Below are 25,730 nucleotides of genomic sequence, written 5' to 3'. Positions count from 1 at the left end.
CTCTTCCTTCTTCTCACATCAAGACCTCCTCGATCTTCGAACAATTCATCCACACAAAACTCAACAAAAAGCCCGGTATGATCCGTTGGTATAATAAAGCAAATCACTACTCTAATTACTATTGCAAACCAATTCATATTTTGTTTTTGCATTGTAGCTACTGTAATATAACTTTTCCATGGCTTAATCCACTGATATAAATCGATAGTTTCATCAAAACAAGCAAACTATGCATCAAAAACAGAATCTGTCTAAAACAGAACAATCTGTAATAATATGAACATTCACCATACCTATGGTACTCCAAAAATTCTACCAAAATTAGGAAAATTAATCAATTTGTATAGAAAGACAGTGCAAAAAGTTTCAGAACCATTTGACGTTCCAGAAAAAAAATGTAAAATCGCGCGCTACAGCCAAAGTTTATGTCCTCCACCGTACAAACCAACAAGCATCTAAAACATCCTAAAGGCAAACCTTGGCACATTATTTTTATAATACAATGGAATTGTACAAGGGGATAATTATTTTTGTTTAAAAGTTTCTGTAATCAATATTCACAAAGTTTCCGTGAGCATGAACAAAGTTCAAGGAGCTCCCCCACTTCAACCATGCTTGTCTCTCTCACTTTCACTTTCCTTTTTGAAAAGTTTTGGGTTCCCCTCTTTATTTTTTTTGTTTTTAAACTTATATGAAAGCACTCAACAGAAATAAATGACTCTCTAAAACTTCCGGGTTGTCTCCCTGGTAGCGCTTTCTTTAAAGCCATTAAGCTAGGCATATAGTGCTCAAGTAATGGATCCACCCGGATCCCAAGGTATATCAAAGCCAATTTTAATTAACAATGATTTGTAATTTAGTAGTGAGCACAAAGTAACATATATCAAGTAACAACGAAGTCTAACTCTCTTCCTATGCATCGGCATGTCATAAAAGAACAATTCATGCACACAAAGTAAAGGCCAATGCATAGTATAAACAGTTTCTTGCAATTTTTTTGTATTGGAAACATAAAGAGGCGGAGATGTAGTTCCTCTCTCATAATAATTGCAAGTAGGAGCAGCGAGCACATGCATATTATATCTATAAGAATCGTCATGTGTAACGGTAAAAGGCAACCCATCAATATAATCCTTAATAAGTGCAAACTTCTCCGATATAGTGTAGTCGGGAGAATTCAAAAAGATAATAGGACTATTATGCGTGGGTGCAATAGCAACAATTTCATGTTTAACATAAGGAACTATAGCAAGTTCATATCCATAAGCATAATTCATATTGGCATCTTGGCCACAAGCATAGCAAGCATCATCAAAAATGGATATTTCAAGAGAATCAACGGGATCATAACAGTCATCATAGAAATCATCCTTCGGTAAGCATGAAGGGAAATTAAACAATGTATGAGTTGAAGAGTTACTCTCATTAGAAGGTGGGCATGGGTGATCAATCCGCTCTTCCTCCTTTTGTTCTTCGCTCTCCTCCTCATATTTTTCATCCAATGAGCTCACAGTTTCATCAATTCCTTCTTCCATAGACTCCTGCAAAATATTAGTCTCTTCTTGGACAGAGGAGACTCTCTCTCAATAAAATCATCAATATCGGAATTGAATTCATAATTCTCATAGCAATATTTAAGGATAGCTAAATTTTCAGGTCTATAAACTGAATCATCAAGATTTTCACACTCTTTAAACAAAGATTCAATTTCATAAGCACCCATAAAAGCAACAAATTCTTCTATTTGTTCCACATCATAGTAATCATATATACCATTAGCATAAGAAGCCAAGGTTTTATCATCATTAAATTTGCATGAAAAGGGAAGGTGTGGAGCCTTCATCCTAGAGCAACAAGTATAGTCATATCTCAAGCATAGTTCCCGAGCATACCAATGCAACATATGAATTTGATCCCATAATAGTTTCCCTTTTTGAGTCAAGCGATAATCCCTAAAGTATTCACGTTGATCCAACGTGTCTCCCATAACATAATTGAATGGGGTTTTCTCAAGATTATCAAAGTAGTACATAATATTTTTCACATAACCAGCATCGAGGGTTTTAGGAGGTTCCCCATCTCCCACTACTAGGGAAAACCCTAGCAGTAGTGCTGGTTTTGTGCTCACTAGTAGCACAGGTAGGCGCGCTACTAATAAGGCACTACAGCTATTGCTTAGCAGTAGCGCGTGCGGGCACGCGCTACTGCTAGGACAAATAGCTGCAGCGTTTGTTCACTCCCACGCTACTGCTAATGTAACTACTGGCAGCGTGTTTTCTCTCCATCGCTACTAGTATTCTTTTTTTATTTTTTATTTTTAGTATATTTATGCGCCATCGTACAATATTGGTACAATACCAGTTATGAGGTTTACATCATTATGTCCATAACAGTGTGTCAAATGAAGGTGGATTAGGTTCAAGTGGAGGCAATATGTGGTGCATGTCAAAAGTATACTACTAATCCAAACTTGATCTAGTTTGGACTAGTAGTACTTTCGATGTGCACCACATGTTGCCTCCACTTGAATCTAATCCGCCAGCACAAGCTATTTAATCATCATCATAGTCATTACCACCAACAGTATTTATTTAATCACCACTGACACTAGCGAATAATAATCATCATAGTCATTACCACCAACACTAGCTATTTTATCATCATAGTAATAGTGTAGCACATCATCATCCTCAAACTCATTTCTAGCTATCTAATCACTCATGCTGCTCTCTCTCAGGTAAAATAACATAAAACATGTGTAGCACTCCTCCTTGATCAAGTTGGAGCATGCAGATGAACCTGTCTCCTAATCGTGGGTAGCGCATCTGTTTGCTGCCCCCTAGTACTTCTCTGCGCTTCTCCATCACACATTTGGTCCAGTCTTGCACTATTAAGCATCCCTCGCTAATCTTGAATGCACTAAAGTAATCTGTAGGATATCTTGGCCGTAAGCTAATAATACTCATGGTACCTTTAGTCTCGATCCCATAAGGCACAACATTCATCGGGAGTCCCTGTTGAAGAACATCGTATGGTAACATACTTAGAAATGAAGTTTAGCTTCAAAAATAATGTATGGAAAAGATGCACTGAGGACAAATAGTAAAAATCTTACCATCCTTCCTAAATAGATGTGACCGTAGTTCATTACGAACACTATTGGTCGCACGTTTTCAGTACTAACATTTCTAAATGCAGGAAGAAAATTTGTCTTGACAGTATCAAGATCCTCAAGCCATGAAACATAATGACTTAGCTCCTCGCAGTTTAGTTCAGCCCTGGGACAGTAGTAGGTCATGTCTACCAAGCGTTGGACATGTTTGCTTGCATCGAAATAAGCTGACAATACAAATTAGTTGTCAACTATTTTTGAATAAACAATATCAAAGACATAAATATGGTTGAGAAACTTACATAATGGTATAACTGGAGGCGTCTGCACATCGACCCAGATGTCGGTATTACCTTCAATATCATCTTCCGGGCGAATATCAAAGGTGATAACCATATCAGGCTCAAATGCATAAGTCTTGCATAGCGCTCGCCATGTTTTACATCCAAAATAGGTGTAGTCGTCTGAATTGTATAATTTTGCGTGGAAAATATAACCATGCTCGGTCTTCAAGTAAATTTTCTTTTCCTCCATAGTACGACTGCAACCTATCTTATCCAATACAAAAACTCTTGCATGGCAGGGGATACGCTAGTAGAATAGTAAAAAAAGACTTGTCTTGCTTAAATTATAAGTTAAAGCAAATGTCATGCTTAATTATGAAAAAAGACTTGTCGTTGTGACTTACTATATCCACTTCGAAGTTCTCGTCCAGCTTGATGCTGAAGCGCCTATCATCATCTAGGAAGATTCCGTCGCACAGGCCGCGCTCGTCTTTGCAGTATTTGCAAATACCGAAATCCTTTCCGTCGTCAGACATTTCCTATGTTCATAGTTAAAACATTAATTGAAAATCGATCGAAGACAACTACCAGGCTACTCAATACACAAATCCGGGGCACTCGATATTTCCTACATATTCTGGCACAAGTTATGCCAAAATTCACGGAAAAATCCGGCATGACCTTTGCTAAAATAGGACATATCGAGTGCCTGAAATTTGCCGGAATGGAAATGAATCAACACTCCGGCAAAACATAGGCCACTCGGAGGTGTAACCTACAAACATGATCGGCCACTTGGGCAAGCACATATCCTATTTGAGCAACACAAGATATACATTTCAAAATATCTTATAGGACTCAAATTAGCATGCATTCAATAAGCAAAAGTAAATCATCTCATGCGTCCGTACATCATCGAATATTATCACTAATACATCCCAAATAGTGTCATACATATAACATCACTAATACAACTAAAACCCTAGCACACGATGGGTATCGGCGCGGGCGGTGGACAGCCACAAAGAAGGAGCCATCACGGGATCATAGCTCCACTAAGATCCCTGGAGAACCTGCCAGGTATTGGAGAACATGTGCTCCAACGCAAACAAGTAGCGATGAACGTGCGCGTCCTCCTCACTGACACGGTGACGCACCACCTCCGCGGGGTCCTCGAGCCTCTGGACCGTCACTGGCCCACGCGACCGCCACCAAAGAAGGTTCGGGTCAACGACAGGCTGGCTCCTCACCAACCTGCGCCCCCGGTAGGTAGCGCCTCCCAGTACCACCCCGGCGGAGCCTAGTCCCGGACATGGCCCATCTGGTCAAGGAGGAGTCGTCCTCCGCCGACTCGACGACGAGGATGCGGGATAGGCATCGTCCACGTCAATGCGGGAAAAAATGCTTTAACTAAAAAATAGCAACAAGTTCTTACTAACTAGTTCTATTAATTCAACTAGTTCTTATTAAAAATAAACTTACTATAAATAAAAATAAACTAGTACCTAATTAGTACCTAGTTCTTACTGACTAATTAGTACCTAGGAACTACTGCCCTAATTACCATCTAATTTGATGAACATAGGGGTGGAAAGTGGTAGCGGATATTCCAATTATCCAACTATAAAGTGAAATAAGTGGTCAAATTTTACTCGTTTTAGGATTCATCTTAGAAATTTGTTTCGTTTCCACCCTTACATGAACCCTAACACATTTGAGCCGCATCCGCATCCGATTCATTTCCACCCTTACATGAACCCTAACTAATTTGATGCAAATAAAATATAAAGAAACCCTAGGCAGAGGTAGGGGAGAGGGAGGAGCAGGCGTGCTCACCTCGGGTGCCTGCGACGAGGGAGGGGCAGGCGGCGTCGGGGTCGGGGCTCGGGCACGCGGCGGATGGCGGCGTCGAGGTCGGGGTCGGGGCGGCGTCCGGGGCGGCATTAAGGTCGGGGGCGGGGGCGGCGTTGAATCTGGGGTCGGGGTGGCGTAGAGGGTGTGCCGAGAGCGCGCGGCGGCCGACGGGCGACAGCGGCGGCGAGAGTGGAGAGCTGGATTTGGGGGAAGTGGCCGTGGGGAAGGACGAACCCCGTGGTTAAGCCAGAAGTAGCAGTAGCGCGTTCCAAAAAGCGCGCTACTGCTACATTAGCTACAACGCGTTTCGGGATACACGCTACTGCAACTCCTTTCTCTTTTTCCCCCTTTTTCATTTAGTTTTCTTCACATTTTATTTTTTTCCTTTCACCTTATTCTATTTCTTTCATTTTAAATTACCTTTCTGTTTGCTTTCCATTTAATTTTATATCCTTTAGCAGTAGCGAGTTTAGATTAAAACGTGCTGCTACAAAGAAAGTAGCGGTAGCGCGGTTCGATATAGGTCGCTACTACTATGTGTAGCCTATCGGCTAAGCCGTGGGAATTTTAGTAGTAACGTGTTTATAACAAGACGCGCTACTGCTAAAACTTTATCTGCAGCGCAGTTTGCACAGGCGCGCTACTGCTACTTAGCACCAGCGTGCTTTTTTGACCCGCGCTACTGCTAAAGTTTGGTGTATAAGGTTTTCCCTAGTAGTGTCCATGAGTAGCAGGTACACCTAATTTTTTTGGTATTTCGTGTTCCTGATGTCTAATGCACAACCTTCTTCTTGTAGACGTTGTTGGGCCTCCAAGTGCAAAGGTTTGTAGGACAGTAGCAAATTCCCCTCAAGTGGATGACCTAAGGTTTATCAATCCATGGGAGGCGTAGGATGAAGATGGTCTCTCTCAAATAACCCTGCAACCAAATAACAAAGAGTCTCTTGTATTCCCAACACCCAATACAATGGTAAATTGTATAGGTGCACTAGTTCGGCGAAGAGATGATGATACAAGTGCAATATGGATGGTAGATAAAGGTTTTTGTAATCTGAAAATATAAAAACAGCAAGGTAACTAATGATAAAAGTGAGCACAAACGGTATTGCAATGTGTTGAAACAAGGCCTAGGGTTCATACTTTCACTAGTGCAAGTCCTCTCAACAATAATAACATAATTGGATCATATAACTATCCATCAACATGCAACAAAGAGTCACTCCAAAGTCACTAATAGCGGAGAACAAACGAAGAGATTATTGTAGGGTACGAAACCACCTCAAAGTTATCCATTCTGATCGATCTATTCAAGAATCCGTAGTAAAATAACACGAAGCTATTCTTTCCATTCAACCTATCATGGAGTTCGTACTAGAATAACACCTTAAGACACAAATCAACCAAAACCCTAATGTCACCTAGATAATCCAATGTCACCTCAAGTATCTGTGGGTATGATTATATGATATGCATCACACAATCTCAGATTCATCTATTCAACCAACACAAAAGTACTTCAAAGAGTGCCCCAAAGTTTCTACCAGAGAGTCAAGATGAAAACGTGTGCCAACCCCTATGCATAGGTTCATGGGCGGAACCCGCAAGTTGATCACCAAAACATACATCAAGTGGATCAATAGAATACCCCATTGTAACCACGGGTATCCCACGCAAGACATACATCAAGTGTTCTCAAATCCTTAAAGACTCAATCCAATAAGATAAACTTCAAAGGGAAAACTCAATCCATTACAAGAGAGTAGAGGGGGAGAAACATCATAAGATCCAACTATAATAGCAAAGCTCGCGATACATCAAGATCGTACCACCTCAAGAACACGAGAGAGAGAGAGAGACCAAACACATAGCTACTGGTACATACCCTCAGCCCCGAGGGAGAACTACTCCCTCCTCGTCATGGAGAGCACCGGGATGATGAAGATGGCCACCGGAGAGGGATTCCCCCCTCCGGTAAGGTGCCGGAACGGGTCTAGATTGGTTTTCGGTGGCTACGGAGGCTTCTAGTGGCGGAACTCTCGATCTATTCTCCTCCTCGAAGTTTTTAGGGTATATGGGTATATATAGGAGGAAGAAGTACATCGGTGGATCTCCGGGCTGTCCACGAGGCAGGGGGGCGTGCCCCCCACCCTCGTGGGCAGCCCGGGACTCTTCTGGTCCATCTCCGATACTCCGTGGGCTTCTTCTGGTCCAAAAATAAGTTCCGTGAAGTTTCAGGTCAATTGGACTCCGCTTGATTTCCCTTTTCTGTGATACTCTAGAACAAGGAAAAAACAGAAACGGACACTGGGCTCTAGGTTAATAGGTTAGTCCCAAAAATCATATAAAATAGCATATAAATGCATATAAAACATCCAAGGTTGATAATATAATAGCATGGAACAATCAGAAATTATAGATACGTTGGAGACGTATCAGCATCCCCAAGCTTAATTCCTGCTCGTCCTCGAGTAGGTAAATGATAAAAACAGAATTTTTGATGTGGAATGCTACCTAACATATTTATCAATGTAATTCTCTTTATTGTGTCAAGAACATTCAGATCCATAAGATTCAAGACAAAAGTTTAATATTGACATAAAAACAATAAGACTTCAAGCATACTAACAAAGCAATCATGTCTTCTCAAAATAACATGGCCAAAGAAAGCTATCCCTACAAAATCATATAGTTTGGCTATGCTCTATCTTCACCACACAAAATATTTAAATCATGCACAACCCCGATGACAAGCCAAACAATTGTTTCATACTTTTGATGTTCTGAAACTTTTTTAATTTTCACGCAATACATGAGCGTGAGCCATGGACATAGCACTATAGGTGGAATAGAATGGTGGTTGTGGAGAAGACAAAAAGGAGAAGATAGTCTCACATCAACTAAGCGTATCAATAGACTATGGAGATGCCCATCAATAGATATCAATGTGAGTGAGTAGGGATTGCCATGCAACGGATGCACTAGAGATATAAGTGTATGAAAGCTCAACAAAAGAAACTAGTGGGTGTGCATCCAACTCGCTTTCTCACGAAGACCTAGGGCATTTTGAGGAAGCCCATCATTGGAATATACAAGTCAAGTTCTATAATGAAAGATTACCATTAGTATATGAAAGTGACATAGTGTAACAATATAAGTGACGCATGAGAGCTCATCTATCTCTATAAAATAAACCACCACCGTGCTCTAAAAAGATATAAGTGAAGCACTAGAGCAACGACAAACTACTCCGAAAGATATAAGTGAAGATCAATGAGTAGTTGAATAATTATGCAACTATGTGAAGACTCTCTAACATTTAATAATTTCAGATCTTGGTATTTTATTAAAACAGCAAGCAAAACAAAATAAAATAAAATGACTCTCCAAGCAAAACACATATCATGTGGTGAATAAAAATATAGCTCCAAGTAAAGTTACCAATGAACGAAGACGAAAGAGGGGATGCCTTCCGGGGTATCCCCAAGCTTAGGATCTTGGTTGTCCTTGAATATTACCTTGAGGTGCCTTGGGCATCCCCAATCTTAGGCTCTTGCCACTCCTTGTTCCATAGTCCATCGAATCTTTACCCAAAACTTGAAAACTTCGCAACACAAAACTTAACAGAAAACTCGTAAGCTCCGTTAGCGAAAGAAAACAAAACACCACTTCAAGGTACTGTAATGAACTTATTATTTATTTATATTGGTGTTAAACCTACTGTATTATAACTTATCTATGGTTTATAAACTCTTTTACTAGCCATAGATTCATCAAAATAAGTAAGCAACACATGAAAAACAGAATCTGTCAAAAACAGAACAGTCTGTAGTAATCTGTAACTAACGCAAACTTCTGGAAACCCAAAAATTCTAAAATAAATTGCTGAACGTGAGGAATTTATCTATTAATCATCTACAAAAATAATTAACTAAATATAACTCTCCAATAAAAAATGGCAGAAATTCTCGTGAGCGCTGAAGTTTCTGTTTTTTACAGCAAGATCAACAAGACTTTCCCCAAGTCTTCCCAATGGTTCTACTTGGCACAAACACTAATTAAAACATAAAAACTCAATCATAAAAGAGGCTAGATAAATTATTTTTTGCTAAACATCAGCAAAAATCAAGGAACAAAAATAAAGTTGGTTTGCCTCCCAACAAGCGTTGTCGTTTAACGCCCCTAGCTAGGCATGATGATTTCAATGACGCTCACATAAAAAATAAGAATTGAAACATAAAGAGAGAATCATGAAGAATAAGACTAGCACATTTAAGTCTAACCCACTTCCTATGCATAGGGATTTTGTGATCAAACAACTTGTGGTAACAATAATCAACTAGCATAGGAAGGCAAAACAAGCATAACTTCAAGATTTTCAACACACACAGAGGAAACTTGATATTATTGAAGGAAATATGCCCTAGAGGCAATAATAAAGTTATTATTTATTTACTTATATCATGTTAAATTTTTATTATTCATGCTAGAATTGTATTAACCGGAAACATAATACATGTGTGAATACATAGACAAACAGAGTGTCACTAGTATGCCTCTACTTGACTAGCTCGTTGATCAAAGATGGTTATGTTTCCTAGCCATAGACATGAGTTGTCATTTGATTAATGGGATCACATCATTAGGAGAATGATGTGATTGACTTGACCCATTCAGTTAGCTTAGCACTTGATCGTTTAGTTTGTTGCTATTGCTTTCTTCATAACTTATACATGTTCCTATGACTATGAGATTATGCAACTCCCGTTTACCGGAGGAACACTTTGTGTGCTACCAAACGTCACAACGTAACTGGGTGATTATAAAGGTGCTCTACAGGTGTCTCTGAAGGTACTTGTTGGGTTGGCGTATTTCGAGATTAGGATTTGTCACTCCGATTGTCGGAGAGGTATCTCTGGGCCCTCTCGGTAATACACATCACTCAAGCCTTGCAAGCATTGCAACTAATAAGTTAGTTGCGGGATGATGTATTACGGAACGAGTAAAGAGACTTGCCGGTAACGAGATTGAACTAGGTATTGAGATACCGACGATCGAATCTCGGGCAAGTAACATACCGATGACAAAGGGAACAACATATGTTGTTATGCGGTTTGACCGATAAAGATCTTCATAGAATATGTAGGAACCAATATGAGCATCCAGGTTCCGCTATTGGTTATTGACCGGAGACGTGTCTCGGTCATGTCTACATAGTTCTTGAACCCGTAGGGTCCGCAAGCTTAAAGTTCGGTGACGATCGTAATTAGGGTTTTTGTGTTTTGATGTACCGAAGGTTGTTCGTAGTCCCGGATGTGATCACAAACATGACGAGGAGTCTCGAAATGGTCGAGACATAAATATTGATATATTGGAAGCCTATATTTGGATATCAGAATCGTTTCGGGTGAAATCGGGATTTTACCGGAGTACCGGGGGGTTACCGGAACCCGCCCGGGGGTTAATGGGCCTACATGGGCCCTAAGGGAGAAGAGGAGGGCCGGCCAGGGCAGGCCGCACGCCCCCTCCTGCCCTAGTCCGAATAGGACAAGGAAGGGGGGGCGGCGCCCCCCTTTCCTCTTGCCCCCTTCCCCTTTCCTTCTTCAACAAGGCAAGAGGGGGGAGTCCTACTCCTGGTGGGAGTAGGACTCCTCCAGGCGCACCCCTAGGGGCCGGCCGCACCTCCCCCCTCCCTCCTTTATATACGGGGGCAAGGGGGCACCCCATGACACACAAGTTGATCTTCGTGATCGTTCCTTAGCCGTGTGCGGTGCCCCCTTCCACCATATTCCACCTCGGTCATATCGTAGCAGTGCTTAGGCGAAGCCCTGCGTCGGTAGAACATCATCACCGTCATCACGCCGTCGTGCTGACGAAACTCTCCCTCAACACTCGGCTGGATCGGAGCTCGAGGGACGTCACCGAGTTGAACGTGTGCAGAACTCGGAGGTGTCGTACGTTCGGTACTTGGATTGGTCGGATCGGGAAGACGTACGACTACTTCCTCTACGTTGTGTCAACGCTTCCGTTGCCGGTCTACGAGGGTACGTAGACAACACTCTCCCCTCTCGTTGCTATGCATCACCATGATCTTGCGTGTGCCTAGGAATTTTTTTGAAATTACTACGTTCCCCAACAATTATTGCAATTCCTACAAGCATATATTCCTCCCTCATAATAATTTTCATTAGCATCATGAATGAATTCAACAATATAACCATCACATAAAGCATTCTTTTCATGATCTACAAGCATAGAAATTTTATTACTCTCCACATAAGCAAAATTCTTCTCATTCGGAATAATGGGAGTATCATAAGAGACTCAAATACTATAAATTGTTTCCACATTAAAAGAGTAATGTTCAGAAAAAGGGTAATCATAATCATGACAAGTTTTATAAATATAATCATCACTACTTTTTATAGCATAAGTGTCATCACAATAATCATCATAAGTAGCAACTTCGTTCTCATCATAATCAATTGAAACCTCTTCCAAGATAATGGAATCATTACTAAATAAAGTCATGAGCTCTCCAAATCCACTTTCATAATTATCACAATGAGATTCAATATCCTCCAAAATAGTGGGATTACTACTTCCTAAAGTTGACACTCTTCCAACCCCACTTTTATCAATATAATCATCATAAGTAGGAGGCATGCTATCATCATAATAAGTTTGCATATCAAAACTTGAGAGACTACAAATATCATCTTCATTAAACATAGAATCCCCAAGCTTGGGACAAACATTAATTTCAGCAAATATATTCTCAAACATGTCATTCTCATCAAACATAGCATCCCCAATCTTGGGCCTTTTCATATCATAAGCATAATCACTCTCATCATTAATAGTATGGATAGCACCAATAGTATAGCAATTATCATCATCACAATGAGTAATAGGAGCAACATTATTTGCGAGAGATACCTTTCTACCTTTGCTTCTTCGTCTTTTCTTTTTCTTCTTCACATCATGTGTGGGTTCAACCCTCTTTTTGGAGCTCCTTATTAATGAGATTGGTTGAATAGAAGGCTCCTCCTCGTTAACTGATTCATCATAAGAAATAATAGGAGGATATTGGGAAGTCTCTTCCCTTTCATTAGTATTATATTCATCTTCTATTTGTTTTCTTTTCTTTATGTAATTGGCAATATAAGGATTTTCAATACAATTCACCGCACAATACATATAAATTTCCTCTAGATCAAAATCAAGAAGTTTATCACGGGAAAATACTGGAAGATAGTTAGTTATACGTTTCATTTTTTCATAACCCATAAGCAAACTAAGTTCATTATGATGTGCAAGGGAAATCAAGTCATCACAATTTTTGGAAACGATTAGATCATGAAACAATTTGCATCAGATGGTTAAATGACCATGTTCATTGCAAACTTCACAAGTACGGCTAAGAAAATTTAAATTTTTAGCACAAACATCTAGCCTTTCTTGCAACCATTTAGTTTCTAAGTACTTATGCCTCTTGCAAAATCTATCTTCCCTAATTGGTGTGTACTTGCAAACTCTATGCACTCCACAAAAATCGACATGCTTATAAGAGACATTCTCATCATGACTAGTGCAATCATCATTAGTACTATGGATATTCAAAGAGTTCATACTAATAACATTACAATCATGCTCATCATTCAAAGATTTAGTGCCAAACATTTTAATGCATTCTTCTTCTAACACTTTGGCACAGTTTCCTTTCCATTATACTCATGAAAGATATTAAAAAGATGAAGCGTATGAGGCAAACTCAATTCCATATTTTTTGTAGTTTTCTTTTATAAACTAAACTAGTGCTAAAACAAGAAATAAAAAGATTCGATTGCAAGATCTAAAGATATACCTTCAAGCGCTAACCTCTCCGGCAACGGCGCCAGAAAAGAGCTTGGTGTCTAATACACAACCTTCTTCTTGTAGACGTTGTTGGGCCTCCAAGTGCAGAGGTTTGTAGGATAGTGGCAAATTTCCCTCAAGTGGATGACCTAAGGTTTATCAATCCGTGGGAGGCGTAGGATGAAGATGGTCTCTCTCAAACAACCCTGCAACCAAATAACAAAGAGTCTCTTGTGTCCCGAACACACCCAATACAATGGTAAATTGTATAGGTGCACTAGTTCGGCGAAGAGATGATGATACAAGTGCAATATGGATGGTAGATAAAGGTTTTTGTAATCTGAAAATATAAAAACAGCAAGGTAACTAATGATAAAAGTGAGCACAAACGGTATTGCAATGCGTTGAAACAAGGCCTACGGTTCATACTTTCACTAGTGCAAGTCCTCTCAACAATAATAACATAATTGGATCATATAACTATCCCTCAACATGCAACAAAGAGTCACTCCAAAGTCACTAATAGTGGAGAACAAACGAAGAGATTATTGTAGGGTACGAAACCACCTTAAAGTTATCCTTTCTGATCGATCTATTCAAGAGTCCGTAGTAAAATAACACGAAGCTATTCTTTCCATTCAATCTATCATAGAGTTTGTACTAGAATAACACCTTAAGACACAAATCAACCAAAACCCTAATGTCACCTAGATACTCCAATGTCACCTCAAGTATCCATGGGTATGATTATACGATATGCATCACACAATCTTAGATTCATCTATTCAACCAACACAAAAGTACTTCAAAGAGTGCCCCAAAGTTTCTACTGGAGATTCAAGACGAAAATGTGCGCCAACCCCTATACATAGGTTCATGGGCGGAACCCACAAGTTGATCACAAAAACATACATCAAGTGGATCAACAGAATACCCCATTGTCACCACGGGTATCCCATGCAAGACATACATCAAGTGTTCTCAAATCCTTAAAGACTCAATCCGATAAACTAACTTCAAAGAGAAAACTCAATCCATTACAAGAGAGTAGAGGGGGAGAAACATCATAAGATCCAACTATAATAGCAAAGCTCGCGATACATCAAGATCGTACCACCTCAAGAACATGAGAGAGAGAGAGAGATCAAACACATAGCTACTGGTACATACCCTCAGCCCCGAGGGAGAACTACTCCCTCCTTGTCATGGAGAGCACCGAGATGATGAAGATGGCCACCGAAGAGGGATTCCCCCTCCGGCAGGGTGCCAGAGCGGGTCTAGATTGGTTTTCGGTGGCTATGGAGGCTTCTGGCGGCGGAACTCCCGATCTATTCCCCTCCTCTAAGTTTTTAGGGTATATGGGTATATATAGGAGGAAGAAGTACGTCGGTGGATCTCCGGGCTGTCCACGAGGCAGGGGGCGCGCCCAGGGGGGTGGGCGCGCCCCCACCCTCGTGGGTAGCCCGGGACTCTTCTGGTCGTCCATCTCTGATACTCCATGGGCTTCTTCTGGTCCAAAAACAAGTTCCGTGAAGTTTCAGGTCAATTGGACTCTGTTTGATTTCCCTTTTCTGCGATACTCTAAAACAAGGAAAAAACAGAAACTGGCACTGGGCTCTAGGTTAATAGGTTAGTCCCAAAAATCATATAAAATAGCATATAAATGCATATAAAACATCCAAGGTTGATAATATAATAGCATGGAACAATCAAAAATTATAGATACGTTGGAGACGTATCAGTTCCATATCCATAACTAAAGAAAGAGAACAACTTAGAATAGCAAATAAAAATTACTTAGTGATAAAGCAAACAAGCACACACGAGAATATTCACCCCACGCTATGACTCCCCGGCAACGGCGCCAGAAAAAGGTCTTGATAACCCACAAGTGCGGGGGATCAATTGTAGCCTCTTTCGATAAGTAAGAGTGTCGAACCCAACGAGGAGCTAAAGGTAGAACAAATATTCCCTCAAGTTCTATCGACCACCGATACAACTCTACGCACGCTTAATGTTCGCTTTACCTAGAACTAGTATGAAACTAGAAGTACTTTGTATGTGTTTTTGGATAGGTTTGCAAGATAATAAAGAGCGAGTAAATAAAAAGTAGGGGCTGTTTAGGTAAAGAAGCAATAAAGTTAGTATAGCGAGTGTGGAAAAGTGGTGGTAGGAGTTGCGAAATTGTCCCTAAGCAATTGACTACTTTACTAGACCGACAACAAGTTTTATGTGGGAGAGGCCACTGCTAGCATGTCATCCCTGACTTGGAATTCTATGCACTTATGATTGGAACTATTAGCAAGCATCCGCAACTACTAACGTTCATTAAGGTAAAACCCAACCATAGCATTAAGATATATTGGTCTCCCTTCAATCCCGTATGCATCAATTTCTATGCTAGGTTGAAGCTTCTGTCACTCTTGCCCTCCAATACATAGTCCTATCAATATACAACTAACCCTATGGTGTGATCCACGTGCGCGCTCATATGATGGGAACCAAAGGACAGCAACATAACCACAAGCAAATTAAATCAATCATAGTAATTCACCAATCACCGATAGGACAATGAAAATCTACTCAGACATCATAGGATGGCAACACATCATTGGATAATAATATGAAGCATAAAGCACCATGTTCAAGTAGAGGGTACAGCAGGTTGCGGGAGAGTGGACCGTTGTAGATAGAGGGGGGAAGGTGATGGAGATGTTGGTGAAGATGGCGGAGGTGTTGGTGTAGATTGCGGTGATGATGATGGCCCCCGGTGGCACTCCGGCGCCCCCCTCCTTCTTCTTCTTCCTTGACCTTCTCCCTATATGGGAGAAGGGTTTCCCTTCTGGTCCATGGCCACCATGGCATGGGAGGGGCGAGAGACCCTCCGAGATTGGATCTCTCTCTCTGTCTCTCTCTATTTTCGCGTTCTCAGATTCTGCCCTTTCACCGTTTCTTATATTTCCGAAGATCCGTAACTCTGATTGGGCTGAAATTTTAACACGATCTCTATCCGGAAATTAGCTTTCTTGCGGTGAAAGAAGGGCATCAACCGCCTTACTGGGAGGCCACGAGGGCCCAGGGCGCGCCCCCTGCCTCGTGGCCCCCTCGGGCATCGTCTCGCGTTGATTTTTCTTCCCAAAAATCACATATATTCCAAAAAAAATCTCCGTCAGTTTTTATCCCGTTTGGACTCCGTTTGATATGGATTTACTGCGAAACAAAAAACATGCAACAAACAGGAACTAGCACTGGGCACTGGATCAATATGTTAGTCCCAAAAATAGTATAAAAAGTTGCCAAAAGTATATGAAAGTTGTAGAATGTTGGCATTGAACAATCAAAAATTATAGATACGACGGAGACGTATCAACCATCGTTACCGGCACGACACCTTGATGCCACTGTTGGGGAACGTAGTAATTTCAAAATTTTCCTACGCACACGCAAGATCATGGTGATGCATAGCAACGAGAGGGAAGAGTATCGTCCATGTACCCTCATAGACCGTAAGCGGAAGCGTTATGAGAACGCGGTTGATGTAGTCGAACGTCTTCACAATCCGAACGATCCAAGTACCGAACGCACGGCACCTTCGAGTTCAGCACACGTTCAGCTCGATGACGTCCCACGAACTCCGATCCAGCAGAGCTTCACGGGAGAGTTCCGTCAACACGACGGCGTGATGACAGTGATGATGTTGCTACCGACGCAGGGCTTCGCCTAATCACCGCTACGATATGATCGAGGTGGATTATGGTGGAGGGGGGCACCGCACACGGCTAAGGGTTCAATGATCAACTTCTATGTCTATGGGGTGCCCCCTGCCCCCGTATACAAAGGAGCTAGGGGGGAGGCGGCCGGCCAGGAGGAGGGCGCGCCAAGGGTGGAGTCCTACTCCCGGTTGGAGTAGGAGGGGAGAAGGAAGGGGGAGAGGAAGAGAAGGAAAAGGGGGCGCCGCCCCCTCCTTGTCCAATTCGGACTAGAGGGGGAGGGGGGCGCGGCTGCCCTTGGCCGCCTATCCTCTTCTCCCACTAGGGCCCATGAGGCCCAATTAACTCCCCGGGGGGTTCCGGTAACCCCATGGTACTCCGGTATATGTCCGAAACCTTCCGGAACCTTTCCGGTGTCCGAACATAGTCGTCCAATATATCGATCTTTATGTCTCGACCATTTCGAGACTCCTCGTCATGTCCGTGATCATATCTGGGACTCTGAACTACCTTTGGTACATCAAAACACAAAAACTCATAATATCGATCGTCACTGAACTTTAAGCGTGCGGACCCTACGGGTTTGAGAACTATGTAGACATGACCGAGGCACGTATCCGGTCAATAACCAATAGCGGAACCTGGATGCTCATATTGGCTCCCACATATTCTACGAAGATCTTTATCGGTCAAACCGCATAACAACATACGTTGTTCCCTTTGTCATCGGTATGTTACTTGCCCGAGATTCGATCGTCGGTATCTCAATACCTAGTTCAATCTCGTTACCGGCAAGTCTCTTTACTCATTCCGTAATAAATCATCCCGCAACTAACTCATTAGTTACAATGCTTGCAAGGCTTATAGTGATGTGCATTACCGAGTGGGCCCAGAGATACATCTCCGACAATTGGAGTGAAAAATCCTAATCTCGATACATGCCAACTCAACAAGTACCTTTGAAGACACCTGTAGAGCACATTTATAATCACCCAGTTACGTTGTGACGTTTGGTAGCACACAAAGTGTTCCTCCGGTAATCGGGAGTTGCATAATGTCATAGTCATAGGAACATGTATAAGTCATGAAGAAAGCAATAACAGTAAACTAAAACGATCAAGTGCTAAGCTAACGGAATGGGTCAAGTCAATCACATCATTCTCCTAATGATGTGATCCCGTTTATCAAATTACAACTCATGTCTATGGTTAGGAAACATAACCATCTTTGATCAACGAGCTAGTCAAGTAGAGGCATACTAGTGACACTCTGTTTGTCTATGTATTCACACATGTATCATGTTTCTGGTTAATACATTCTAGCATGAATAATAAACATTTATCATGATATAAGGAAATAAATAATAACTTTATTATGGCCTCTAGGGCATATTTCCTTCAGTGTTGCCATCCTATGATGTTTTGAGTAGATATCATTTGTCTTTGAGTTGATTGATGATCTAGATTAATATGAGTTGTATGTTTTATTTTGGTGCTGTCCTATTATGCCCTCCGTGTCGCGCAAGCGTGAGGGATTCCCGCTATAGGTTGTTGCAATACGTTCATGATTCTCTTATAGTGGGTTGCTTGAGTGACAGAAGCATAAATCCGAGTAAGGGGGTTGTTGCGTATGGGATAAAGAGGACTTGATGCATTAATCCTATGGTTGGGTTTTACCTTAATGATCTTTAGTAGTTACGGATGCTTGCTAGAGTTCCAATCATAAGTGCATATGATCCAAGAAGAGAAAGTATGTTAGTTTATGCCTCTCCCTTATATGAAATTGCAATGACGACTATCGGTCTTGTTAACAATTGCCTAAGACAATTCCGCACACCGATCCATCATTATTCCACACTCGCTATATATAATATTTAGTAATATATTCTAACTTTATGATAACAACACCTACTTTTATATTTTATCTCTCCGATACCATGCAAAGTTAACCTCTTCATACCCACAACGTAGTTTTATTTCTCGTTTCTAGTTGGAAGCAAACGTTCGGTGTACGTAGAGTCGTATCAGTGGCAGATAGGGCTTGAGAGAATATTGATCTTACCTTTAGCTCCTTGTGGGTTCGACACTACATACTTATCACTTCCACCTCTGGGAATTGCTACGATGATTCCCTGCACTTGGGGATTATGAAGGCAGTGTCGGAGTTGCGTGTAGAGTGGTTGGATCTTGATCCATTTTTGCGGTTTGCTTGATCTGCCCGTCACATCGGAGCTGGTGCCGGACGGGGCCATCGTCGCCGTATTCGCGGTGATAGGAGACGTCTGGGATGTCGGGGTGCTGCTCCAGTGAGACTCCCACATGATGGCGGCACCGACATGGCCTTGGAGGTCATTTGTAGTGGCAGATCTTGCGGCTCCACCATCTACGCCACTTTGGTCTATGGCGGCGGACTCTCTACAAACTGCGGTGGTCACCAAAAGGTCTTCGTGAGGGTCCTCTCGTTAGATCCAGTGGTTTACTCTTGTGGGAAGTTGTAAACTGTAGACGACTTGATACGGAGGGATGATGGTTGTGCAGCGGCAGCGACCGCACATCGCATTTAGCTACTGAGATGGTAGAAAAGTGGTGCGGCAACACACAAGTGGCATCCATGGTGATTTTCTTCAAACCCAATACACCCTGAGATGAGAATGACATTTCAATCCAACGTCTTTTCCATTTTCGTGTTCTTAGAATTATGTGAATCAAAGAATCCCTGGGAATAGCGACCAATTTGAAATGAAAATCAGTCGCTGAGTTTTTCTTAAATATAGATAACTTGAAAAGAACCTGGCGTTCCTATCAAGAAGAAAAGTAATCTACCCACACGATTTGCTCAGGAAAAAGTGATCCGATGACGTTGAACGCACACTTTGCATCGGTCTCCTCTCGCCATGTTACCCTCCCCTCCCCGGGGAAGTGGGACTCGATCATTCCCATGGCATCGAACATCTGGCGCTGCGTGACACGGAGAAGAGAACAAAATCTCAAACCCTGCTGCACGTGAACGAGTTTATTTAGAACTTTGAACTAACAACAAGACGAGCAGCTCCCGTGCGTGCATGCCCGCGCTTGAACTCGAATTTTTCAGGGTACGCAAAATACTTTAAGGCCTTTTTTGGTTTGTAGGAATTTTGTAGGAATTTTATAAGATATGATTTACAAAAGAAATTTTTTTTGAAGCCCTTTGATTTGTAGGAATGAATTTCTATTCCTATGTAGGATAGGAATCAATCCTTCACGTTTTGAAGAAAAAAAAAACATTAGCCTAGATTCAATGAAAAAAATCCTATCCTATGCACCAAATAACATCTCTTTTTTTATAAGAATTGACATGCATGTCATCTCACTTTCTATGATTTTTCTATTTCTATAAAATTTCTATCTTATGAACCAAAAAAGGACTAAACATCAAAATCAATACGAGAATCTTTTGCAGCAGTGGCTTGATCTGGTCTGGAACGACGATCCGCGTGTGGTTTGTCCTCTGATGTCTGATCAGGCAGCCGCGTTGTAAAAGGCGACTGATCCTGAATGTTAGGTGGCGCTGGTAGCGACGGCACCGACGGAGTGGGACGCCCACCCAACAGGAGCAAAGCATATGTACGTACGTGTGTGTCTTCCGTGCCACGCGCAAGTACACGACGCGCGAGCGCGACAGCTTGGTCACGCCCCGGTGGGTCACGGAGAGGAAAAGAGACCCATCCCGGATGATCGGGCACTAGTTAATTGATTAATTCAGTGGCGAGAGGCGTGGAGGATAGCAACGCGGCCAACACTTCCGGGTTGCGGGGCCGGCTGAGATCGCCGGGATCACGAGAAAACGTGCTCGCTCGCCCCCACCTAAAGGCGAAAGCAGCAGGAGCCACCGCAGCACAGCACTAGACCTCGCTCCGCCCCCACACTCCTACTCACCTCCTACTACGGCACCACCGCCCAGCACGGCCATCCGCCTCGCCGAAGCAGAGTAGCCATGGCCGCGCCCCCAGCGATCCCGCGCCGCGGCCTCTTCATCGGCGGCGGGTGGCGCGAGCCCACCCTGGGCCGCCGCATCCCCGTCATCAACCCGGCCACCGAGGACACCATCGGTTCGTTTCGCCGTCCCGTCCCCACCTCCGCCCTTCCGCCACATCGTGGCGCTACTAGTACTATGTTGTGTCAGTACCGTACTGACTTCAGCTTGTTGGCTTGCTGTGTGGTTTGGTGATCGGTGAAGGCGACATCCCGGCAGCCACCGCGGAGGACGTCGAGCTCGCCGTCGCGGCGGCGCGGTCCGCGTTCCTGCTCGACGGCGGGAGCCGCTGGGCGCGCGCTTCCGGGGCGACGCGGGCCAAGTATCTGAACGCGATCGCCGCTAAGGTGCCAATCTCTTGTGTTTCTCTGAATCTGAGGCCTGAAGTTAGATGTATACATGTTCACAGAAAAGTTAGACGCATGCACGGAGTTGCCGAGGCACCATTATCTCATCGCCGTGTGAGTGAAGCTGGTTTTGGGGGCTGAAGAACAGGATGCCCCTAGTGCTGCACATCTCTTGTACAGTACAAAATTTTGATCTAGTCGGATTGTACGGAGTACATCTTTATTGCGTCATATGAGCTCTTTAACTTCTAGAAACGGTCGCTAGCTAGAAAAAACATCAGATCCTTGGGTCGATTGATCCTTTCGTAAAAGTCTTAGTATTAGGTTTGGTACAGTTGGTTAGCAATAACTTTCAACTTACAAGTATGTTCCGAAAAGAAGTTCGCCGGAAAGAAAAAAAGTTCCGAAAAGAAAGTACAATACCATTGTTCGTAATTCAGAGGTGGAGGGTGCAAACCTGGTTGATGGCTCCACTAATCCTCTGTATCATGTGGTTTGCGAAGATGTTCCATTATGATGAATTAAATGTACCAACTTCAGTTTGTTTTCAATGTAGGAATCCAAATTCAGCATCCAATCATGATACTGAGGGATCGCACCCTCCTTCTCTTGGGAAACAGCAAACCCTGCTGAGATTTAAACTCCACACACTATACATTACTACACTTTGCACAATCACGCTGGACATTTGCCTAGTTGTTGAAAATTATCAGATTTGTTACTCTTTTTATTGCAAACTACTACATGACTGTTTTTTTTTACATATGTTGCAAGTATGGTAGGAGATAGTCTCACAGCATCATATGCAACAGAAAATTGTTCTTAATTTTGGCATGTTAGTGTGTCATACTCCGATACAAAAGCTTTAGCTCTAAGGAGTGGAAGCTGGCAAGATGATAGGTTTGTTCATTCAGAACATGGTGTTTCTGTTATAATGAAACCAATTTTGAAACTGTTGGACTGCACCAATTTCAAGGGTGAAGGCACTCTACATATAGATCTTTGCATTTGGCATCAATTTCATATATACATGTAGCATGCGTAAGGTTTACCAAATTTGTGCTGTCTTGCTGCATTGAAATGGAAGACAGAGAGCTGGAATTTTTGTTAGCACAAGAGAGTTTCCTATTGTCACTGCTTTGAATAATGGATGTTTGTCTGTTAATTAGTATGTTTGTTACTGCCAGTAATTTTCTTGAAATATTGGATGCTGGTGCAGATTAAAGAAAAGATATCGTATCTGGCATGGCTGGAGACAGTTGATTCTGGAAAGCCCAAGGATGAAGCAGTTGCGGACATGGTATTTTCAATTATTCACGTTATATAATGTTTAGTGTGCCTAAAGACGCTCCATGTTTTGTTTGATGATTTTCCGTCCTATCTTAGGACGATGTCGCTGCATGCTTTGAGTTCTATGCTGGTCTGGCTGAAGCCTTAGATGGTAAACAACATGCGCCAATCTCTCTGCCCATGGAAGAATTCAAGACCTATGTTCTTAAAGAACCCATCGGGGTTGTTGGACTCATCACTCCCTGGTATATATTGCAACCATTTCTCTTGGATTTTGATCCACACTATATGCGGATATCATAGCATTTTTTTATAGGTTCACTTGTCATTTTTTCTTCTTAAAACTTCTTAAGCTGTTATCCTTGAGATTCCAAGGTCTTATAGTTCATGGCAGATCTTTTCTTCGTCCATGGTATTGAATATTAAATCTTATACGAGTACAGGCTAAACCACTGGTCATTTGTTTTACTTTTTAATGGAAACAACAGGTCATTAATTAACAATTGAATTAAGATAATTTTGCATTGGTTGCCTGCTGAATTTGATAACTCGGTGTCTTTGAAGTTAATAGTTCTAAACTTCTAATTACTTTGCTTTCTCTTGTGCAAATGAAGGAACTATCCTCTGTTGATGGCTACTTGGAAGGTTGCACCTGCCCTGGCTGCTGGGTGTACAGCTGTGTTAAAACCATCTGAGCTGGCTTCTCTGTAAGGCCCGATGCCTTTTAGTTAAGTCCAGTCCTTCGAATTATTATTGTATCCATGACTATTTTTTTTTCAAAAACAGAACTTGCTTAGAGCTCGGCGCAATATGTGAAGAGATAGGACTGCCTTCAGGAGTTCTGAACATAATTACTGGTCTGGGCCCTGATGCTGGTGCTCCAATAGCTTCACATCCCCATGTGGATAAGGTCAGACCTATTCTTTGAATATAAATTGTCATATGCTCATGGATATACCAAGTTGTAATCTTATATGATCACCCTCAGTCTTCAAGCTTCTAAAATTATCTTTCGATCCTTTCTGTAGATTGCTTTTACAGGAAGTACCGCAACTGGTAAGACGATAATGACCGCTGCTGCCCAAATGGTTAAGGTGTGTTCTCTATATATTTCAGTTGCTATAACTTGTGATGTTCTGTGCTTCGGCTAAAGAGCCGATGCAAGTAATCTGTGAATTAGGCATCTATGTTTCCTTTATTCTGATACTGTTGTGTATTATCTTCTTCAACAGCCTGTTTCATTAGAGCTTGGTGGCAAAAGTCCTCTTGTTATCTTTGATGATGTTGCTGACATTGACAAAGGTATCTTCCTCTCATGGATGTTGCACTATGCTCCTAATCCATTTTTTCCACTTTAACTCAGTCCATAATCTCTGGGTTATGGAAGAACAATTGCCAATTTTACATATTCCATTGATACGTAGTCTTAGCTAATTTGTGGATTGGTGTGCTGAAGTCTTGCTGAATTTGAAACAGCTGTTGAATGGGCCATGTTTGGTTGTTTTTTCAATAGTGGTCAAGTTTGCAGTGCAACTTCTCGTCTACTTCTCCATGTATGTATGCTCTCCTGGATTTTATTTTATTTGGAAAATCGCCATTTTCTAATAGATGACATGAAGATCCACTCTTTCACAGGAGAAAATTGCAGAGCGATTTTTAGATAGACTAGTTGAATGGGCAAAGAACATAAAAATCTCAGACCCACTGGAAGAAGGTTGCAGGCTGGGTTCAGTCATCAGTAAAGGGCAGGTAACTCAAATGGAGCGTATTGCACTTTTGTAGCTGGGACGCAAATATGTACATTTTGGTAAACCTGTTCACACTTTGGTGTGAAATTGAACTTAAAACCGATAATCCCTCTTCGAGATAACGGGGATGACCTGCAATGCAATAAATTGTTAACTGTTGACTTTCTCTTTTGCAAACTACTCCCTCCGTCCCAAAATAAGCGACTCAACTTTGTATTAACTTTAGTACAAAGTTGAGTCACTTATTTTGGGACGGAGGGAGTATTCAGCTTGTATATCCAGTTATGCTTTGGCAACCACCTTAGAGTTCCCTTACAATAGAGAGCCATTTTTTTTTTCTTATTTCAGTATGAAAAGATTAAGAAGTTCATCTCGACAGCAAGAAGTGAAGGTGCTACAATTTTGCATGGTGGTGACCGACCAAAGGTAAGCATTGGTCATTACATTACATGCTCTTGCCTCTCGGTTATTCATCCAAGCTACGTTTGTGAAATGGCAGCATCTCGGAAAAGGGTTCTTTATTGAACCTACAATTATAACAGACGTTAGCACATCAATGCAAATTTGGAGAGAGGAAGTCTTTGGACCAGTCATCTGTGTCAAAGTATTCAAGACAGAGAGCGAAGCTGTAGAGCTTGCAAATGATACCCAGTGAGTTACCTGATTTGCGCAAGCCTGAAAAAAAAGCCCGTGCTTATATCGTTCCCTTGACTTCTCTACCATTTTGTTTTCAGCTATGGCTTGGCTGGTGGTGTGATCTCTGATGATCTACAGAGGTGTGAGCGCATTGCAAAGGTAGATTCAAGCACGCCCGTAAATTTGTAGCATGTGATGCAATTGAAGTATTCGATATATTCAGTGAGCTGATAGGTAAACGTACAATCCCACACCTGCAGGTTATTCACTCAGGCATTGTTTGGATAAACTGCTCGCAACCGACCCTGGTTCAAGCTCCGTGGGGAGGGAACAAGCGGAGCGGTTTTGGCCGGGAGCTAGGAGAATGGTGAGTTACTTCACGAGCGCTATGGTTTGCAAACTGCACTGCCCCTGGAAGTATCCTCTGAACTGTCTTTGCTGTTTTGCTTTCAGGGGCCTCGAGAACTACTTGAGCGTGAAGCAAGTCACCAGGTACTGCAAAGATGAGCTATACGGATGGTACCAGCGCCCATCCAAGCTGTAGATGACTTGAGATGAGGCATTCATGTCATGAGAATGGAGCCTCGTTCATTGAAAAGGCGAGTTCTATCCTGGCTGGGACTTCTGTACAGTGCTTTCGCAATAAGCCATTATGTGGCGAACTTGGTTATGATAGTGTGTCATCGAGCCTGTGACAGATGCGGTTGGTCAAAAACTTGCTAAAGTAAAAAACGGCATTACGTTCTTCTGCTTTCGTTATATCTGTTTATGCTCTTTGATTGCAATTTGTTGTTGGTAGCTTACCAAGATGTCCGCTTGGTTATATCTGTTTATGTTCTTTTGGTGAGAGTTCATGTGGTGCATTTCTGAGGCTATCGCATAAA

The 25,730-nt window shown here is 42.1% G+C and overlaps 1 protein-coding gene across 1 annotated transcript; it reads left to right on the top strand.

Moving 5' to 3' along the window:
• The first annotated feature begins 20,572 nt into the window (after positions 1–20,572).
• LOC125538616 (betaine aldehyde dehydrogenase) lies at positions 20,573–25,605 on the top strand. Its single transcript, XM_048701874.2, has 15 exons — positions 20,573–20,901; positions 21,030–21,172; positions 22,392–22,472; positions 22,559–22,707; positions 23,077–23,169; positions 23,249–23,372; positions 23,491–23,556; positions 23,695–23,764; positions 23,939–24,015; positions 24,098–24,211; positions 24,559–24,636; positions 24,710–24,861; positions 24,945–25,005; positions 25,107–25,213; positions 25,300–25,605. The coding sequence occupies exons 1-15, from the start codon at positions 20,787–20,789 to the stop codon at positions 25,388–25,390; spliced, it is 1,521 nt and encodes a 506-aa protein (XP_048557831.1). The 5' UTR covers positions 20,573–20,786; the 3' UTR covers positions 25,391–25,605.
• Positions 25,606–25,730: the final 125 nt, after the last annotated feature.

The sequence above is a fragment of the Triticum urartu genome, chromosome 2A (assembly GCF_056163025.1).
Source record: "Triticum urartu cultivar PI428250 chromosome 2A, HENAU_Tu73, whole genome shotgun sequence".
Classification (NCBI taxonomy): domain Eukaryota; kingdom Viridiplantae; phylum Streptophyta; class Magnoliopsida; order Poales; family Poaceae; genus Triticum; species Triticum urartu.
Note: the sequence above shows the minus strand (reverse complement) of the source record. Positions and strands in the feature narration are given on the sequence as shown.

What these genes read in the sequence shown, in the direction of transcription:
- LOC125538616 (XM_048701874.2), top strand. Translation starts at nt 20,787, where the DNA reads ATGGCCGCGCCCCCAGCGATCCCGCGCCGCGGCCTCTTCATCGGCGGC. An exon ending in GAGCTTGCAAATGATACCCA is followed by an intron (nt 24,862 to 24,944) that starts GTGAGTTACCTG and finishes TTTTGTTTTCAG; the next exon opens with CTATGGCTTGGCTGGTGGTG. An exon ending in GGTGTGAGCGCATTGCAAAG is followed by an intron (nt 25,006 to 25,106) that starts GTAGATTCAAGC and finishes CCACACCTGCAG; the next exon opens with GTTATTCACTCAGGCATTGT.